The sequence below is a fragment of the Kogia breviceps genome, chromosome 19, assembly GCF_026419965.1.
Source record: "Kogia breviceps isolate mKogBre1 chromosome 19, mKogBre1 haplotype 1, whole genome shotgun sequence".
Taxonomy (NCBI): domain Eukaryota; kingdom Metazoa; phylum Chordata; class Mammalia; order Artiodactyla; family Physeteridae; genus Kogia; species Kogia breviceps.
This window is the reverse complement of record NC_081328.1, coordinates 51851283-51866311: the sequence shown is the minus strand read 5'-3', so window position 1 is coordinate 51866311 and position 15029 is coordinate 51851283. Positions and strand designations below refer to the sequence as shown.

Genomic DNA, 15029 nt, shown 5'->3' with positions numbered 1-15029 from the left:
CAAAGGCACTGCCCTTGTGGGGAGGGGGGAATAATTGGAGGAAAAAACCTCCCGCGGACTCAGTGACTCCCCGCCACAGAGGTAGAAAAGAATGAAACAGTTTTGTTACCAGATAAGCATTAAACCAGACTGCCATGCACATCGCAGGCTATCTGCTAAGGGGATTGTAAAGACAGAGCTCATGCTACAGAGCCAGGCGGATAGATGCACCGCATTCCATACCTGTCCTCAAGATAAATGATTCCTGTCCGCCAACGCGAGGACGCGGCAGCACCATTTGTCACACTGGTTCATCCTAAATCCAACCTGGTAATTGTGTGGCCATCAGGGCTCACTCACTTGCCAGGGAGATGGGGGACAGTCTTCCTGACGCTACCACTTCAGAGATGGCTCCCAGCCCCGGAAGAAAACGTTCCTGGATTGTAAAGCTGCTGAGAGCCTTCGCTGGCCTTTAAAAAGGTTTATACGCCTCTCAAAGGGACAGAGGAGTAATTTATGATGATCGGCTTTCTAAAGGAAATGCTGCTCAAAGAAGCATTTCGTTCCCTTTTTGCACCGGGGAAATTTTTTCTTTTTAGATTTACGTTTACCTTGACACCCTGGGCTAGAGGGTCAGGGGCCCCTGTGGTGGCAGGTCTGGGAGGGCTAATACCAGACCTGCCTGCCCCCACACCCCCCTCGCCCCCGCAGCTCCTGACGTCCCCAGGCTGTGCCCAAGTGGGGTCCGCACTTCCCACCCACCCTCCACCCCAGCCAGGGGACCTAGATGCAACATCAGGGTGTGAGAGGTGTGCCGGCTGTCTGCCCCTGGAGAAGTATGAGGGTCGCCTCATACTACTGACTGGGACAGAGCTGCAAATAGAGACGGCTGAGGTTCAAAAACACAGACTCCACTCTTTTCAATGCCGTGGCCCAGGTTGCATCCCTGGTCGGGGAACTAAGATCCTGCAAGCATCGTGGCACGGCCAAAAGAGAAAAAAAAAAAAGCAGACTCCAGTACCAAATGCCTGGGTTCCGATGCCAGCTCATTGCTTATGACCTCTGTGGCCTTGGGCGAGTACTTTACCTTTCTGTGCCTCAGTTTCCCCCTCTGTAGAATGGGGATGTAATAGTACACCACATAGGTGGTTGGAGCATTGGAGAAATTGATCCTTACGAAAGCATGCTTGTGTGACGCAGTAAGTGCTATAAGGCCGAGCCGCCCATTTATTTTACCCCCTCCTGCTGTCACTCAAGCTTCCTCCCACCCCACCTCCTCCACGGAGGCGTGGCCTTTGTAAGAAAGAGGGGGCTCTAAGACCAGGCTGAAGTCTGCATTCTTGAGCCAGGGGTCTGGCGGGGAAGGAGCCCCTGCCTTCACTGGGCTGGGCGAGGTGTTTCACCTGCCCCGTCCAGGTAGTTTGGAAGGAGCCGTCCAGTTGGTGAGCTAGGAGCCCTGGAGCCCCAAGGCCGGGGGGACTAGTGAAATAGACCTTGGCCCTGAGAACCACGATGTTCACGTCACTCAGGGAATCCAGCGAGTGCTCCTGGGGAAAACCACAGTGCCGGACCCCGGAAAGAGAGATGGGGACCCAGCCGACATCTTCAGGACATGGATAGTCTGCAGGGGCCGGGGGGGGGTGCGGGGAGAGACTCGGAAAGCTATTGTAATAAGTGCCATACGGTGCCTTAGGTCCTAGAGGGAGGAACTGCTCCTTCGGGCTCTAAGGAGGTGACATTTGAGCCTTACGTAGGAGCACTGGGTCTCACCCAGGAGGGCGTTTCCTCCCCCATGTCTTGAGGCATCTTTGGTTGTCACGCCTGGGGGGGTCGCTGGTACTGGCACCTAGTGGGTGGAGGCCAGGGGTGCTGCTGAGCACAGGGCACCGCCCACCACGCAGGATGATCGGCCCCAAATGTGCGGTGTCGTACCCAGACTGACCTTCTGGCTCTCCCCACCCCCACCCCCACCCCCCGCTTGCTGCTTTTTGCCCAGAGCGCCTCCCTGCTGTCCTTTTACAAACAGCACCAGACCCGGGGCGTTGCTGTTGCTCCCTGGGGCCCTGAGGCAGGGAGAGCGGCTGGTCCAAGCCTGCTCCCAGAGTTGGCACCTTTGAAATCCCAAGCCGGCTTCTCTCTAAACCAGAAGCCTCTTGGGTTCCTTTTTTCCTCCCGCCAGCTGCTGTGGCCCCAGGAATGCAGACTGATTTTAATATTAATCTCAGTGCAACATAATTAGGGGAGATCCGCTGCTGTGAAAAATAAATTACTCGAGGCACTGGGATGCCAAATAAAAATGAATTTTGGATTACCTTCTGTGCTGAAAGATGCAGGCCACTCTCCCTGACGTTAGCAGAGATAATCAAGAACTGACCTTATTTGCAAGGACAAGGACAGACTAAACCTTCCCCCGCTATAATTGAGACCAGCCCAGAAACTCCAGTTGCTTTGGCAGAGTTGAATGCCCTGCCCTACCCAGCTCGACCTGGCCCAGAGATGAGCCCCCCCTTCCCCTCCTAACATGCAAGAGGCAAGAAGAGACAGCTGAGCCTGCTGGCCAAGGAAGCCAGAGCACGGAGGATACGGACGTGAGCCCCAATAAAGAGGACACGGCTGGCCGCTCCCCACTCTCCCCCCGCCCCTGCAATGAATATCATTCATCAGTGCCCAGTGCATTTGCTGTACGGAAGATCCCTCCCCGTGCCAGCTCCATCTCTGGGACACTGAGGATTTCACTAAGGTGGGCGATATCAAGCCAGGCCATCGGAACCTACAGCCTCTTCCCTCGGCTAGAAATGTGTTTTCCCTTAGATCTGCTTTCTCGGAATCACCTCCCGTCTTTCCGGGCACCGTATCCTGGGCCCGATGGACAAAAATGACCTGTAGGCACTTGTTTAAAAATAGCGGTCCAGGGACTTCACCGAAGACGTAGGCCGGCTGAACCTCGTCATCAAGCAAGTTTGGAAAATACTGCTTCAGGGAGGAGGGTCTCACTCTTGAACATCCATCACCTGGAAGACTCATTGCAACACAGGCCGCCGGGCCCAGGCCGCTTCCGATTCAGAAAATCGGGTGGGGCTCGGGGATTTGCTTTTCTAACCTGTTCCCGGGGAAAGCCTGAAGCCTGCTCAGGGCCAGCCCTCCTCACTCGGCGCACCAGCACTGAGCCGGGTCGCTGTGGGTCACGGGGCCGTCCTGCGCACTGTCGGAGATTGAGCTGCATCCCTGGCCTCCACCCACGCGATGCCAGTAGCACCCCCACTCCGTAGCCCCCAGCCACGGCAACTGAAAATGCCTCCAGACGTTACCAGAAGTCCCTGGGCAGGGGCAAAATTGCCCCCGGTTGAGACCCACTGGGTTAAGGAGTCTTAGGCCCCCTACTCCCTGCCTCCCCAGCTGGAAACCTTCGTCCATCTCTGGTGTAAACGGCCTAGACCTGGGCTCCGGAAACATCCCTGGCGCTAGGAGACAGGCAGGGTCCTGTGGCCCATTGCTACTTGGAGTTAGCCGCCCAGCAGCACCTGGAGCTTGTTAGAAACGCAGAATCTCGGGCCCTACGTGTGGCGTGAGATGTGCCAACCTAAGAAGCCGCGTCTCTACTTCCGGGCAGAGGCTGGCTAACATCTTCTGTGAATGAACGCTTAAACTTTGTGTTTCTCCAACTTGGCTGCACTTGGAAGAACTTACACAAAAATATTGGTGGCACCTTATTTTTTTTTTTTCTGTTAGATAATTGTAGTCTTATTTTTCTCACATCAAAAGGAGAAAACAACTTATCTCTCCTGTCCTAACACTTAATGAGCAATTTGCCAGCGAATTTAAATGAATTTATCTTGTACTATAACCACCGTGACGATCTTAGATCATTGCACTAGTGTCAAGCTTGTTTTACGAACTAGGACGTGAGTCTAAGAGGGTTAGTGTGAATTGCTAAGAGCTACACAGCTAGTAATAATGATGATAGTAAGCTTAATAATAGTGATAACATTTATTGAGCACCTGCTATTAAGCTGATTCAGACATGGTCACTTTTAGCTAGCAGTAGCAGATACTGAGCTGCTTGATCTGCCCTCCACCTCCTCACTTGTCTCAGGCAGGGTCCCGGGACCCAGGAGATACGTACCCACCTGCATGCAGGTGTAGCCCACAGCGTGACTCTCGCAGCTTTACGGAAGGATTTGCTTTTGCACTACTCAATGCCAGTTGGTCAAGGAGGAGCCTCATGGGTCACTTGCCAGTGCTGGTGGTGGCACTTTAAAAGGCTTAATTTTGGGCTTCCCTGGTGGCGCAGTGGTTGAGAATCCGCCTGCCGATGCAGGAGACACGGGTTCGTGCCCTGGTCCGGGAAGATCCCACGTGCCGCGGAGCAACTAAGCCCGTGAGCCATGGCCGCTAGGCCTGCGCGTCCGGAGCCTGTGCTCCGCAACGGGAGAGGCCACAACAGTGAGAGGCCCGCATACCGCAAAAAACAAAAACAAAACAACAAAAAAAAAAAAAAAATAAAAAATAAAAGGCTTAATTTTATGTTATGTGTGTTTTATCACATAAAAAAAAGATACTGGTGGGTGTGGCCTAGGTTTCGGGATGCTTTTAGACACACCCCCGCCCCCGCAGCATCTCTGATGCACAGCCAAGTTCGAGAACCCCTGTGTTAGGGGTCTTGCCTGCTTTATATCATTCCGTCCTTTCAGTGGAAGAGCTGAGCGCTCTTAGGTCCGTTGTGCAGGTGGGGAAACGGAGGCTTGGAGTGACTGGAGAGCCTCCGCCGAGGTCATGGGGTGAGTAAGGTGCACAGCTGGGCTTTGAACCTGGCTCTCTGAGTCGGTGGGCCTGTGCCCGCGGCCTGCTCACCAGGCGGGCTCCTAAGCACACTGGTGATTAGGGTGGCTGGTCGGTGTGTGCATCTTGAGTTTGAGGCTGGGACCCAGACGTCCTGATGGCCCCACGGTTGGAAGCATCAGCAGACACGAAGCCTGCCCAGGCCACTCGACGATCCTCTGATAATCCCCACGGGGCCTTGACACGGAAACTTGGTGCCCGGCCACTGTGGCTGGCCCAGCTCGCGCTTCCTCAGAAGCTCCAGCATTTTCGCTAGTACGGTGTCTGGTCTAACGGGTGACGTGTGACCCTGTTCTGACTGTCCCCTCCCCTCTCTCCCACAGTACTCTCCCAGCATGAGGGCCACCTACCTGTCCGTGGCAGATGAACACCTGAGGCACCATGGCAATGAGTTTCCAGCCTAACACGCTTTCGGGAGTTCCTGCCTCCTTGATCCATTTTGGTTTTTAACTAAGGCAAGTGCAAGCGTGTTTCTTTCATAGAAACCAAAGGCATCTAGAGACTGCGCGTGGACCTGCAGGGTTGGAAGGCTGCTGCTGGCGCAAGGGAGTGGCTGAGATTCAGGGAGAATCGGCCTGGGCTGGGCTGAGGTTCCCAGGCAGACAGAAGACCCATGACTTGGACCAGCCTCTCCCTCCTTTGTCCTCCTCTCCACACCGGAAATGCCCTCCAGGTGCTTGGCCGTCCCTAAGCTGGGAGCCAGGTTCGGTTTGCCCCTGCATCCCACCCTCACCAGGTGGTGAATCACAGTGAGAGGTACCAGGTCAGGCTTGAGGGTCCCCTTGCCTGGACTCTGCCTCGTCCTGGCTGCTCGGATGGGTGCCATCTCCCCACAGGGAAGGGTGGAAGGGCTGATCAGGAGATGACGTCCCTGATGAGACCAGACACTGTCCAAATCCGTCTCCCGGGGCCAGGTGGACTCTTCCTGTGCCACCAAGGGAAGGCGCTGGCAGGCTCTGCGTAGGAGGCTGGGGGACCAGAGCCCCGCGCTCGGTGGGCTTCCAGGTGGCAGGGGTGGGCCCGTCTTGCTGCAACCCTCCGTCGCCTCACCTCCATCCCAGAGTCGCCGCTGTGAGTTTGCTCGCCGCGGATAGGGACAGTCTCAGGTATTCACAGACACTTGGAAAGCAATTCTAACGCTTTTTTGGCCAGTGTTTTAAAGATTTTTGATTATCCAAAGAATTGAAACTCACAGCACAGCCGGTTTTTACTACAGATGTGGGGTTCACCCCTCCCACCTGATTTGTCTACCAAAATAAAGATCGGTGAGACGTCCTGTCCCAAGATGCTGATTGATGGGGTTGTGGGTTCCCCCCGCCCCGAGGGAGGCATTTTGAGAGAACAAAGTCTCTAAGAGGCAAGTCTGAACTTGAACAGTCTGGTCCGGGAGACTGGCTGAATGCCCAGGTCAGCTCTCCCCGCCCCTCCCCCGTTTTTGTCTTCAGGAAGGTTTGTCATAAAAGGTTTTAGCAGAATGGGCTGACTGTGTCTTGATGTGAAGACAGGTGTCTCCCCGACCTCTCCCAGCATCCCGTCCCCATCCCGTTGTCCCCCAGCCCCCGACCTACACCTGCTGGGTGAGAAGGAGCCTGTGGGCCAGGAGAAAATAATGACCCACGATCCTTCCCGCTGAGGACCCAGGGTTAGGGTCTCTGGTGCCTCCAGCCTCCCGCGGGCGAAGAGTGCATGGTCCGGGAGCCTCCGCGGCCCTGCACACCGAAGCAGGGGCTCAGGGTAGTGTGGCCGCGGACAGGGGCTCCATTTCCGTTTTGGAAGCGCCGCCTTCTGGTCAGAACAGACAGCAGAGTGATTCTCAGCCCCCAGCCAAGCCTCCAGGACAGCGGGGCCACGGGGCCTCCGGGACTCTGTCTCCCCCGTTCACCTGTACATACGTGCACCGTGCACCCACCTTCGTGAGGCCCTGCCACGTGCAGACAGGACTTGACGACGTCAGGGTGGTGCTTCTTAACACTTGCTGGCGACTAGAGTTGTTTTTAATGCATGTAAGCTAACCTAGAATCCCTTGGGTGGTTCCTGAAGGGGCCGTGTGGACACACCTCTTCTTGATACGTGTGTGCCCTCACCTGGGGGAGAAATAAACCACTGGTACTAAAATGCACACCGTCTCCAACTTCCTCAACTTTGGGAATGACGAGGCTACCTAACAGCACCTTCTGGCTGGGTTATGCGCAGGGAGCGCTCCAGAGCAGGTTTCAGTATGAAGGATTGAAAGACAGGGCTAATGAAGGAGTGTCCCAGGGCCTCTCCGGCGATGGCCTTGCTGCTGTTCAGGACCAAGGACAGGCCTTTCTGCTCGAGTCTCCAAAGTTCCCTTTAAAGGTCACTGCTTCTAAGGTTGCCGAGATGAGTGGCATTTATTGAGTCTCTCCAGTGCCCCAGGTTTTCACATGAATTGTTAAACCTCATAATAACCTTATGAGGTCATTTTGTAAATAAAAGAACAGAGGCGCAGAGAGAGAGTGTAAGGACTTAGTTGGAGCTGAGACAGGCTGGGCCCTGGGACCCTTGGCTGCACTGCTTGAAACAGGCTGGACCTGGGGCCCTTTGCTGCACTGCCTGAGACAGCCTGGGACCTGGGGCCCTTTGCTGCACTGCTTGAGACAGCCTGGGGCCTGGGGCCCTTTGCTGCACTGCCTGAGACAGCCTGGGACCTGGGGCCCTTTGCTGCACTGCCTGAGACAGGCTGGGACCTGGGGCCCTTTGCTGCACTGCCTGAGACAGGCTGGGACCTGGGACCCTTTGCTGCACTGCTTGAGACAGGCTGGACCTGGGGCCCTTTGCTGCAGTGCTTGAGACAGGCTGGGACCTAGGACCCTTTGCTGCAGTGCTTGAGACTGGCTGGACCTGGGGCCCTTTGCTGCAGTGCTTACACCTGGACACGTCTCCTCAAGTAACAAAATACAAAGAAACTATAAGGACTAAAAATAACTGCATGCATGTGCAGTTGGGGCAAATTCTGGACCAAAAGACCCCCCAAAACCCAACCGCCGCTTCTGAAGAGCTGGAGCAAAAATGGTGCCGGAGCAAAAGCAGCGCACTGTGCGTGCCCCGTGCACACAGCACCACCAGTGGGGTGGGATGACCACCTAAGCCACCCTTCCAGCCGGACCCCCGGACACACCCCACCCTCACCCCATATAAGGAACCAGCTCGGCTCCCTCCTCTTCGGGGAGTGAGCAGGGACCCTGTTACCTGTCTTCGCTCTCTCCTGCTGCAGCAGGGGCCCCAGTAAACCCTGGCCTGAATTTCTTGTCTGACCTCTAATCAATTTCTATTGGCTGGATAAGGCCAAGAACCCTGGTCGATAACAGAGTGTCAGAGCCAGGAGTGTGTAAGCCAGAGTTCCGGCTGGGCACCTCTGTGCCATTACATGGGCTTGGGGCGGGTGTCGTGTGGCGGGCCACCTCTCCCAGCTTTGCAACCGGTCCTTGCGGCATTCTCTTCCTAACCTCTTCACCTCCACGGGCTGCTTCTCTGGGCCTAGGAGCCTGGGATGCACGGCGCCTTTCCAGCTTTCTTTGCAGCATCTCATTTGTCCGCTGAACAGCCGGACCGGCCTGGGAGGGCTGGGCAGGCCGACCCCAGCTCCCCGTCCATGTTCCTCAGCTACTGTTGACTCCCATGCAGCAGCTGTGCCCCCAGAATCGACCGCGTTTCAAGCCTTTGCCGGGAACAGGAGTGTGTCTGAGGCTCTCATTCACACCTACCCCTATGGAACAGTGCCCTTGGGCACTGTTGGCAGGAATGTGGAGTGGTACAGCTGCTGTGGATAACAGTATGGAGGTTCTTCAAAAAAATTAAAACTTGCGGCTTCCCTGGTGGCGCAGTGGTTAAGAAGCCGTCTGCCAAGGCAGGGGACGCGGGTTCGAGCCCTGGTCCGGGAAGATCCCACGTGCCGGAGAGCAGCTAAGCCCGTGCGCCACGACTACTGAGCCTGCGCTCTAGAGCCCACGAGCCGCAACTACTGAGCCCTCGTGCCACAACTACTGAAGCCCACGCACCTAGGGCCCGTGCTCCGCAACAAGAGAAGCCCCCGCGATGAGAAGCCCGCGCACCGCAACAGAGAGTAGCCCCTGCTCTCTGCAACTAGAGAAAGCTCACGCGCAGCAACGAAGACCCAACGCAGCCAAAAATATAAATAAATAATAATTTTTTAAAAATTTAAAATGTATAAATTCTATTAAGTAAATAGAATTGCCATATGATCCAGCAGTTCCATTTCCCAAAAGAATTGAAAGCATGGTCTCAATATTTGTACCGCCATGTTCATAGCACCATTAGTCACAATAGTAAAAAGCAGAAGCAACCCTAGGGTCCAGCAATAGATGAATGGGTAAACAAAATGCGCTCTATCCATACAACGGAATATCACTCAGTCTCAAAAAGGAAGGAAATCCTGACACTTGCTACAACGTGAATGAACCTTGAAGACATTATGCCCAAGTGAGACAAGCCAATTACAAAAAAGAAACAAATACTGTGTGATTCCACTTCTACTACGTACTTAGAGTAGTCGAAATCATAGAGACAGAAAGGAGGATTGTGCTTGCCAGGAGCTGGAGGAGGGCCGTGGGGTCTTATTGTTTAACGGGAGTAGAGTCTCAGATCTGCAGGATGAAAACAGCTCTGGAGATGGATGCTGGCGACAGTTGCCTAACAATATGAATGTACGTTATACCACTGAACTGTGCACTTAAAAATGGTTAAGGTGGTAGATTTTATGTGTACTTGACCACAATAAAAAATTGGAAAAAGAGGCTGGGGGGACAGCAGTGCAGTGGATTGCGGACTGGCCTTGGGGGTGTCCAGGGCCAGGGGCCGCTCTCAGCAAAGAATTTCAGTTGCCAATTCTACTGTGATTGAGCAGAGATCTGAGAGACCCTGCATTTTTAAAACTGGATCCTTGTGCCTACTTCTAATTATATGCTCTATTGCTGGCTTCCCAGGGTGGCTGAGACGGGCTTACACATGGGTGCCACCTGTCTTCCCAGTGAACACAGCTGCATGTTGGTGGTTAGCAGCCTGCAGGCTTTCTACGTGGGGCGTGGGGGTGGGGGCTCAGGAGCCTGTAATAAATCGTTGCAATAATAGGAGAAAGGAGGTGGCAGATTTCCTTTCAACTTTTCCCATTTCCCCCTTTTCCACCTCTGCCTCACTTCCCTGCCCGGGGCATAACGTGTGTGGGGGGAGCCTCAGCTTCCCAAAGCTGGGGGTGGGGTGAGGAGGGCACCTGCTATCGCAGTCCCAACCAGCCAGGGCTCCAGGGTGGAGCCGATCTTCCTGACGTTTTGTGCAGGTCTGATTCACATCTGACCACACAAAGCCGGTTCAGTGGGGCTTTCAGACGGCCCTGCACTCAGCCCCCATCACCCCCCTCGGCATCCACCCTGAGGGACTCCTTGACTCAGAGAAACTGATGGCGGGAGTCGAGGGTGGGGGGCGGTTGATGGCAGCAGTCACTTACGGGCTCGCCTTTGGTTAGTGCGGTTGGGCCAAGTGCCATCTCAATGGCAATTTTGTTGCACCTGCCCGGTAGTGGTGAAAGCACATTTATGGAGGAGCTCCCTCCATAAATTCCCTCCCTCCCCTGAGGGAGGGAATGTTTGCTTTCTTCCTGTACTTTCACAAAACCCCCGGGAAGCTGGTCAGGCGCCTTAGACTGCCTCTGGGATCTCCCACAAACTGGCCCCAGCTGACCTTTGCAAATTCATCTCTCATTGTCCCCCTGCAGGGACTCCAGCCCCCCAAATGCCTTTCTTCCATGACAACCGCCCCTCCTTTGCTTACACTAGCCCCGCCCTCCCCCCCAATCTGGAATCCTCTCCCCACTCCTTCCCCCCTGCAGCTCATAACCGTTTTTCAAGGCTTAGTTCCAACCTCAAATGCCACTTCTTGGATGACACGTGGTCCGCCCCACTCCAACTCTCCAGCGCCCATCCCTGAACTCCGATTAGATTCCCTGCCGTCGGAGGTACAGAGCTGGCCTCCCTCCAGATGCTGCCTCTACGGCCAGCTCCAGCCTGGGCACCCTGCCGCGTCAGCTCAGCTGGCCCTCCCAATTACCCTAATTACCGCCACTGTTCCCTCCCTTCGCCAACGAGGATGGCTGAGTCAGAAAAGGAAAGCAACTAGCCCAAGGTCATGCGATTCGTAAATGGCCAAACTGGGACTCAAACCCATATTTTCTAGCCCCAAATCCCCTTCTTTTAGTTTACATTATTTCCCCTCATTGCCTTAACCCATGAGAAATTCATTTTATTCATTCATTCATCCATTCAATAAGCAGTACATATTTACAACGTGGCAACCAAGAGCTAAACTGTGGAAACACCCAGTCCCTACTTTCCAGGAGTTTCCATTCTGGTGCTGTAGTCAGACTTAAGCTTATTATACGATGTGCAGGGAATATAGTAGCAGAAAGGAGGCTGGGAGTTATAATTCCCATTTAGCAGACGAGGAAGCTGAAGGAAGGGGTGGTAAAACGACCCGCCGGATCACAAGCAAATAAATAGCAGAGCCCCAACCAGGGCGCAGGACCCGGAGGCGCGCTGAGAACAATTTGCATTTTCTCAGGATCTTGCCAAATGCATATTTGTAGACTCGGATAAGCGCCTTGGCAAAGACTCTACACACGTTTATCATTACCGGTGCTTGACTAATTTGGGAGAGACCGGAGGCGCTTCCAACATAGCGGGATGGGGGGTCACGTGCTCCGGCCTCCCGCGCGGCGCTGCGCAGCGCGGCCCCGCGTCCGGGGCCCGGCCAGGGTTGCTAGGCAACGGGTAACCGCCAAGGCTCCGAGCCGTTTGAGAAGCCGGGAAGCCGGCACCGCCGCTCGGGTGCTTCCCCAGCGGCCCAGAGGCAACAAGACCGGACCGAGGGTAAGGGCGGGTGCGGGGAGGACGTCCGCGGCTGAACAGGAGAGTGGAGAGTGAAGGGGGGGAGCCCCCAAGTGTGAGAACCACCGCTAGTGCAAGAAACTCCTCGTGGGGCGTCCTTCGGGGCTAGCTCTGCCGGATGGTGGATTCCTGGACTAGCGCTCCTAGGGTCCCCCGCCCCATCAGTCCTCGCTGCCCTCGATGCTTCCCGAGTCACGGGACGCAGCACGCTGTAAACAACCTGCCTCCTGCACCCCTAGCTGCCAGTCGGGTCCCGATGTGATCTGTCTCCTGGAGGGGACGGGAGACCTCTGAAGGGTTTACAGCTGAATGGGTAGAAAATACAGCCTGGGGCTGGGGTGCCGGGAGGCTAAGCCCGTGAAGAGGAGAGCTTTCTGGTAAGAACGGAGGGCAGGGAATTATAGTGATTGAGCCCCTACTAGGGGACAGGCCCTCTGCAGCAGTTTATTCCTCAACCCAGGCGTGGGCATACTTATGCCCCTTTAGGGTTTCACGCTCAAGGTCACACCGTTAGTTCCTTCTTCCTGCAACAAGTTCAAACTTTGTCAGGGTCTCTTGGACCACAGAAGTGCACTCTTCTCCCAGCTTTCAGAACCAGTGCTTTCCTCTCTTAAATTGTTACCTTTGCTGTGCTTTGTTTTTCAAGCCAGAAGAGGAGGGGAGGGAGAAGAGCTCTAGGGGAGAGCCCTGGGGGATTGGGGTCACATCACACATTCAGCGTGTGACAAAGGGATTAAGGAGCCCCTCTCTGCTCCAGGCACTAGGGAGAGTGATGAATAAAAGACCTCAGGGGCTTCCCTGGTGGCGCAGTGGTTGAGAGTCCGCCTGCCGATGCAGGGGACACGGGTTCGTGCCCTGGTCCGGGAGGATCCCACGTGCCGCGGAGCGGCTGGGCCCGTGAGCCGTGGCCGCTGAGCCTGCGCGTCCGGAGCCTGTGCTCCGCAACGGGAGAGGCCACGACAGTGAGAGGCCCGCGTACCAAAAAAAAAAAAAAAAAAGACCTCAGTCTTCATTCAAGGGGCCAACACTGTGTTGGGCAGAGGATGTAGACTGGGTCCCACATCGCCCTCCGGTTCTGGGGACCTCCTCCCACCTCTGGCTATCCTCGTCCTCCACCTCTCTTTTTTAAAAAATATATGTATTTGTGTATTTGTTTTTATTTTTGGCTGTGTTCAGTCTTCGTTGCTGCGCGCGGGCTTTCTCTAGTTGCAGCGAGCCGGGGCTACTCTACATTGTGGTGGGCGGGCTTCTCATTGTCGTGGCTTCTCTTGTTGTGGAACACTGGCTCTAGGAGCGCGGGCTTCAGTAGTTGTGGCACGTGGGCTCAGTAGTTGTGGCTCACAGGCTCTAAAGCGCAGGCTCAGTAGTTGTGGCGCACGGGCTTAGTTGCTCCGCCGCGTGTATGTGGGACCTTCCCGGACCAGGGCTCGAACCCGTGTCCCTGCATTGGCGGACGGATTAACCACTGTGCCCTCAGGGAAGCCCTATCCTCCACCTCTTGGAGCTCACTGCTGGTCGACCCAGTGTGAAGCAGAGGAAGGGATTCAGGGAGATCAGCCTCTTTTGAAGGTGAGTGAGTCCCTTAGGACCTCAAATTCCAGAAGGTGAACAAACAGAAGAAAGAGGGCAGGAAGCCCCTCCCCCCTGCAGTCCTTTGTCCAGCCAGACACAGCACAAAGACTGGGGACTGCCCCAGGGACACGAGGAAGGGGAGACCTTGTCTCCTTTGTACCACCAGGGAGTCCCGTGGTGAGGGAGGGTGCCGCCCCCCACCTGCCTGCCTGTGAAAACCCCTCACTGAACTTCTGAGCCACCCTCCACTCCCTCGTCTCCCTGCTTGGGAATCACACTTTCTCTTAAGCCAAAAGAAGTTCTTTTCCAGGAATTACTGTGCTCGCTTTCACTGCGCAAGACTAGTTTTGCTTTTATGTTTGGTTCAGGTTCTGATCTGACTGCCCCGGGATGCAGGAGGCAGTTATATATTTGACACTCAGATCAGCACGTCTCCAATTCTGCACGTTCTTGTGTTTGGGTGCCTGTGGGTCTGAGGTTCCCACGGGTGGGCGATCTCCTCCCCCGAACTCGCAGAGGGCAGCGACGCTGCTCCTGCCTCCCTTGGAAGCCCCCTCTGCAGACAGCCCCATTCAGGCGCTGCTTGGGGCGGCCCAGCCTAGGAGACTGGTCTCACCAGGGCGGGAAGAGACCTCCCGAGAGCCCCAGCTCTGACCTCACCATTCATCTTCATGTTCCACCAGCTTGCGAGAAAGAGCCCGCTCGGGGTCCTTGAATGAGCTGTCTTCCCATCACCCAGCCAGCCTTTAAATGTCCCCTCTGTCTGCCTCCAGATAGAAAACAATGCCTCTGTTCTCGCTCCTAGCTTGGCCTTAGGAAGCACCAAGAAGGGAAACAAAGCTGTTAAAGTTATGACCTGGGCTAAAGAGGATGTTTTTGTTTTCCTGGGGTTTCCTCCTGCTCTTAAGACCCCTCACTGTCCCCTAGAAGCTAGCTGTCTCGTAGCAATTATCTTTTAACAGAGGGAGAGACAGGCAGCCTGTAATTGCCCGAGTCCCGCAGTCCTTGGGGGAGGGGGCGGGGGGGAGGGAGGGGCGCAGGTGCAGCCCTGTGGTACCTCAACAGTGGGCTGGGGAACAGGAAGAAGCTAATTGGATGTGCATCCTTTTTCACGAGGCTCTATCGTGTCCATGTCAAATAACCCATGAGGGCAACCTACTGTAATTTGTGCTTCTTTCCCCACCCTCTGTTCTCCAAGCCATTGCTTTTATCCTTCCTGGGCAGAAGAGTTTCCAAACCACAAGAAAGAGCGGGAAATACTGCTCTCTGTGAGTCTGGTGCAGTCTGAGTTGTTCTGGGGCTGGGCGTTTGGGAGGGTGGTATTGTCTTCAAGGAACAACATAGGTGAATGCAAAGGGACCTAGGAGTTAATCTCACACCCTCGTTGTCCTGAGCCCTGGTCCCAGCTGCTCCAGGGCCCAAGGACCCCCAGACACGTGCTTCTAGGCTGTCACACAGCTCTTGGCCCTGCATCCCAGGGGCCAGCCGGGACCCACCTGTCTGGTCCTTTGAAGCCCTGGAGGTGGGGTCAGACACATATCTGACCCTGACAGTCATCTGGGGTGATTGTGTAAAACACACGTCACTAGGCCTCATCCCACACATGTAAATCAGTGCTTGCAGGAGGGGGCCTGGGAATCTCTATGTTTTGAATGGACGTCCCAGATGCGAGAAACGTTCGTTGAGAGATTAAGAGCCCTCACTTTATTTTGTTTTATG

General features: G+C 55.1%; 1 protein-coding gene and 1 non-coding gene across 5 annotated transcripts in view; one reads left to right on the top strand and one right to left on the bottom strand.

Moving 5' to 3' along the window:
- TTYH2 (tweety family member 2) overlaps positions 1 to 15029 on the top strand; it is a 50891-nt gene that overhangs the window by 33812 nt on the left and 2050 nt on the right. For 3 of the 4 annotated variants that reach the window (XM_067022187.1, XM_059048558.2, XM_067022186.1), the window contains one exon: positions 5142 to 6937. In XM_067022187.1, coding sequence (XP_066878288.1) covers positions 5142 to 5222 — 81 coding nt within the window. In that variant the 3' untranslated portion in view covers positions 5223 to 6937. Of the gene's footprint in view, positions 1 to 5141; positions 6938 to 15029 lie in introns of those variants that run through there. The other variant, XR_010838354.1, reaches the window with a different exon arrangement.
- LOC131747162 (small nucleolar RNA SNORA35) lies at positions 4095 to 4222 on the bottom strand. Its single transcript, XR_009332792.1, has one exon. It is a non-coding gene; the product is annotated as a small nucleolar RNA SNORA35 (small nucleolar RNA).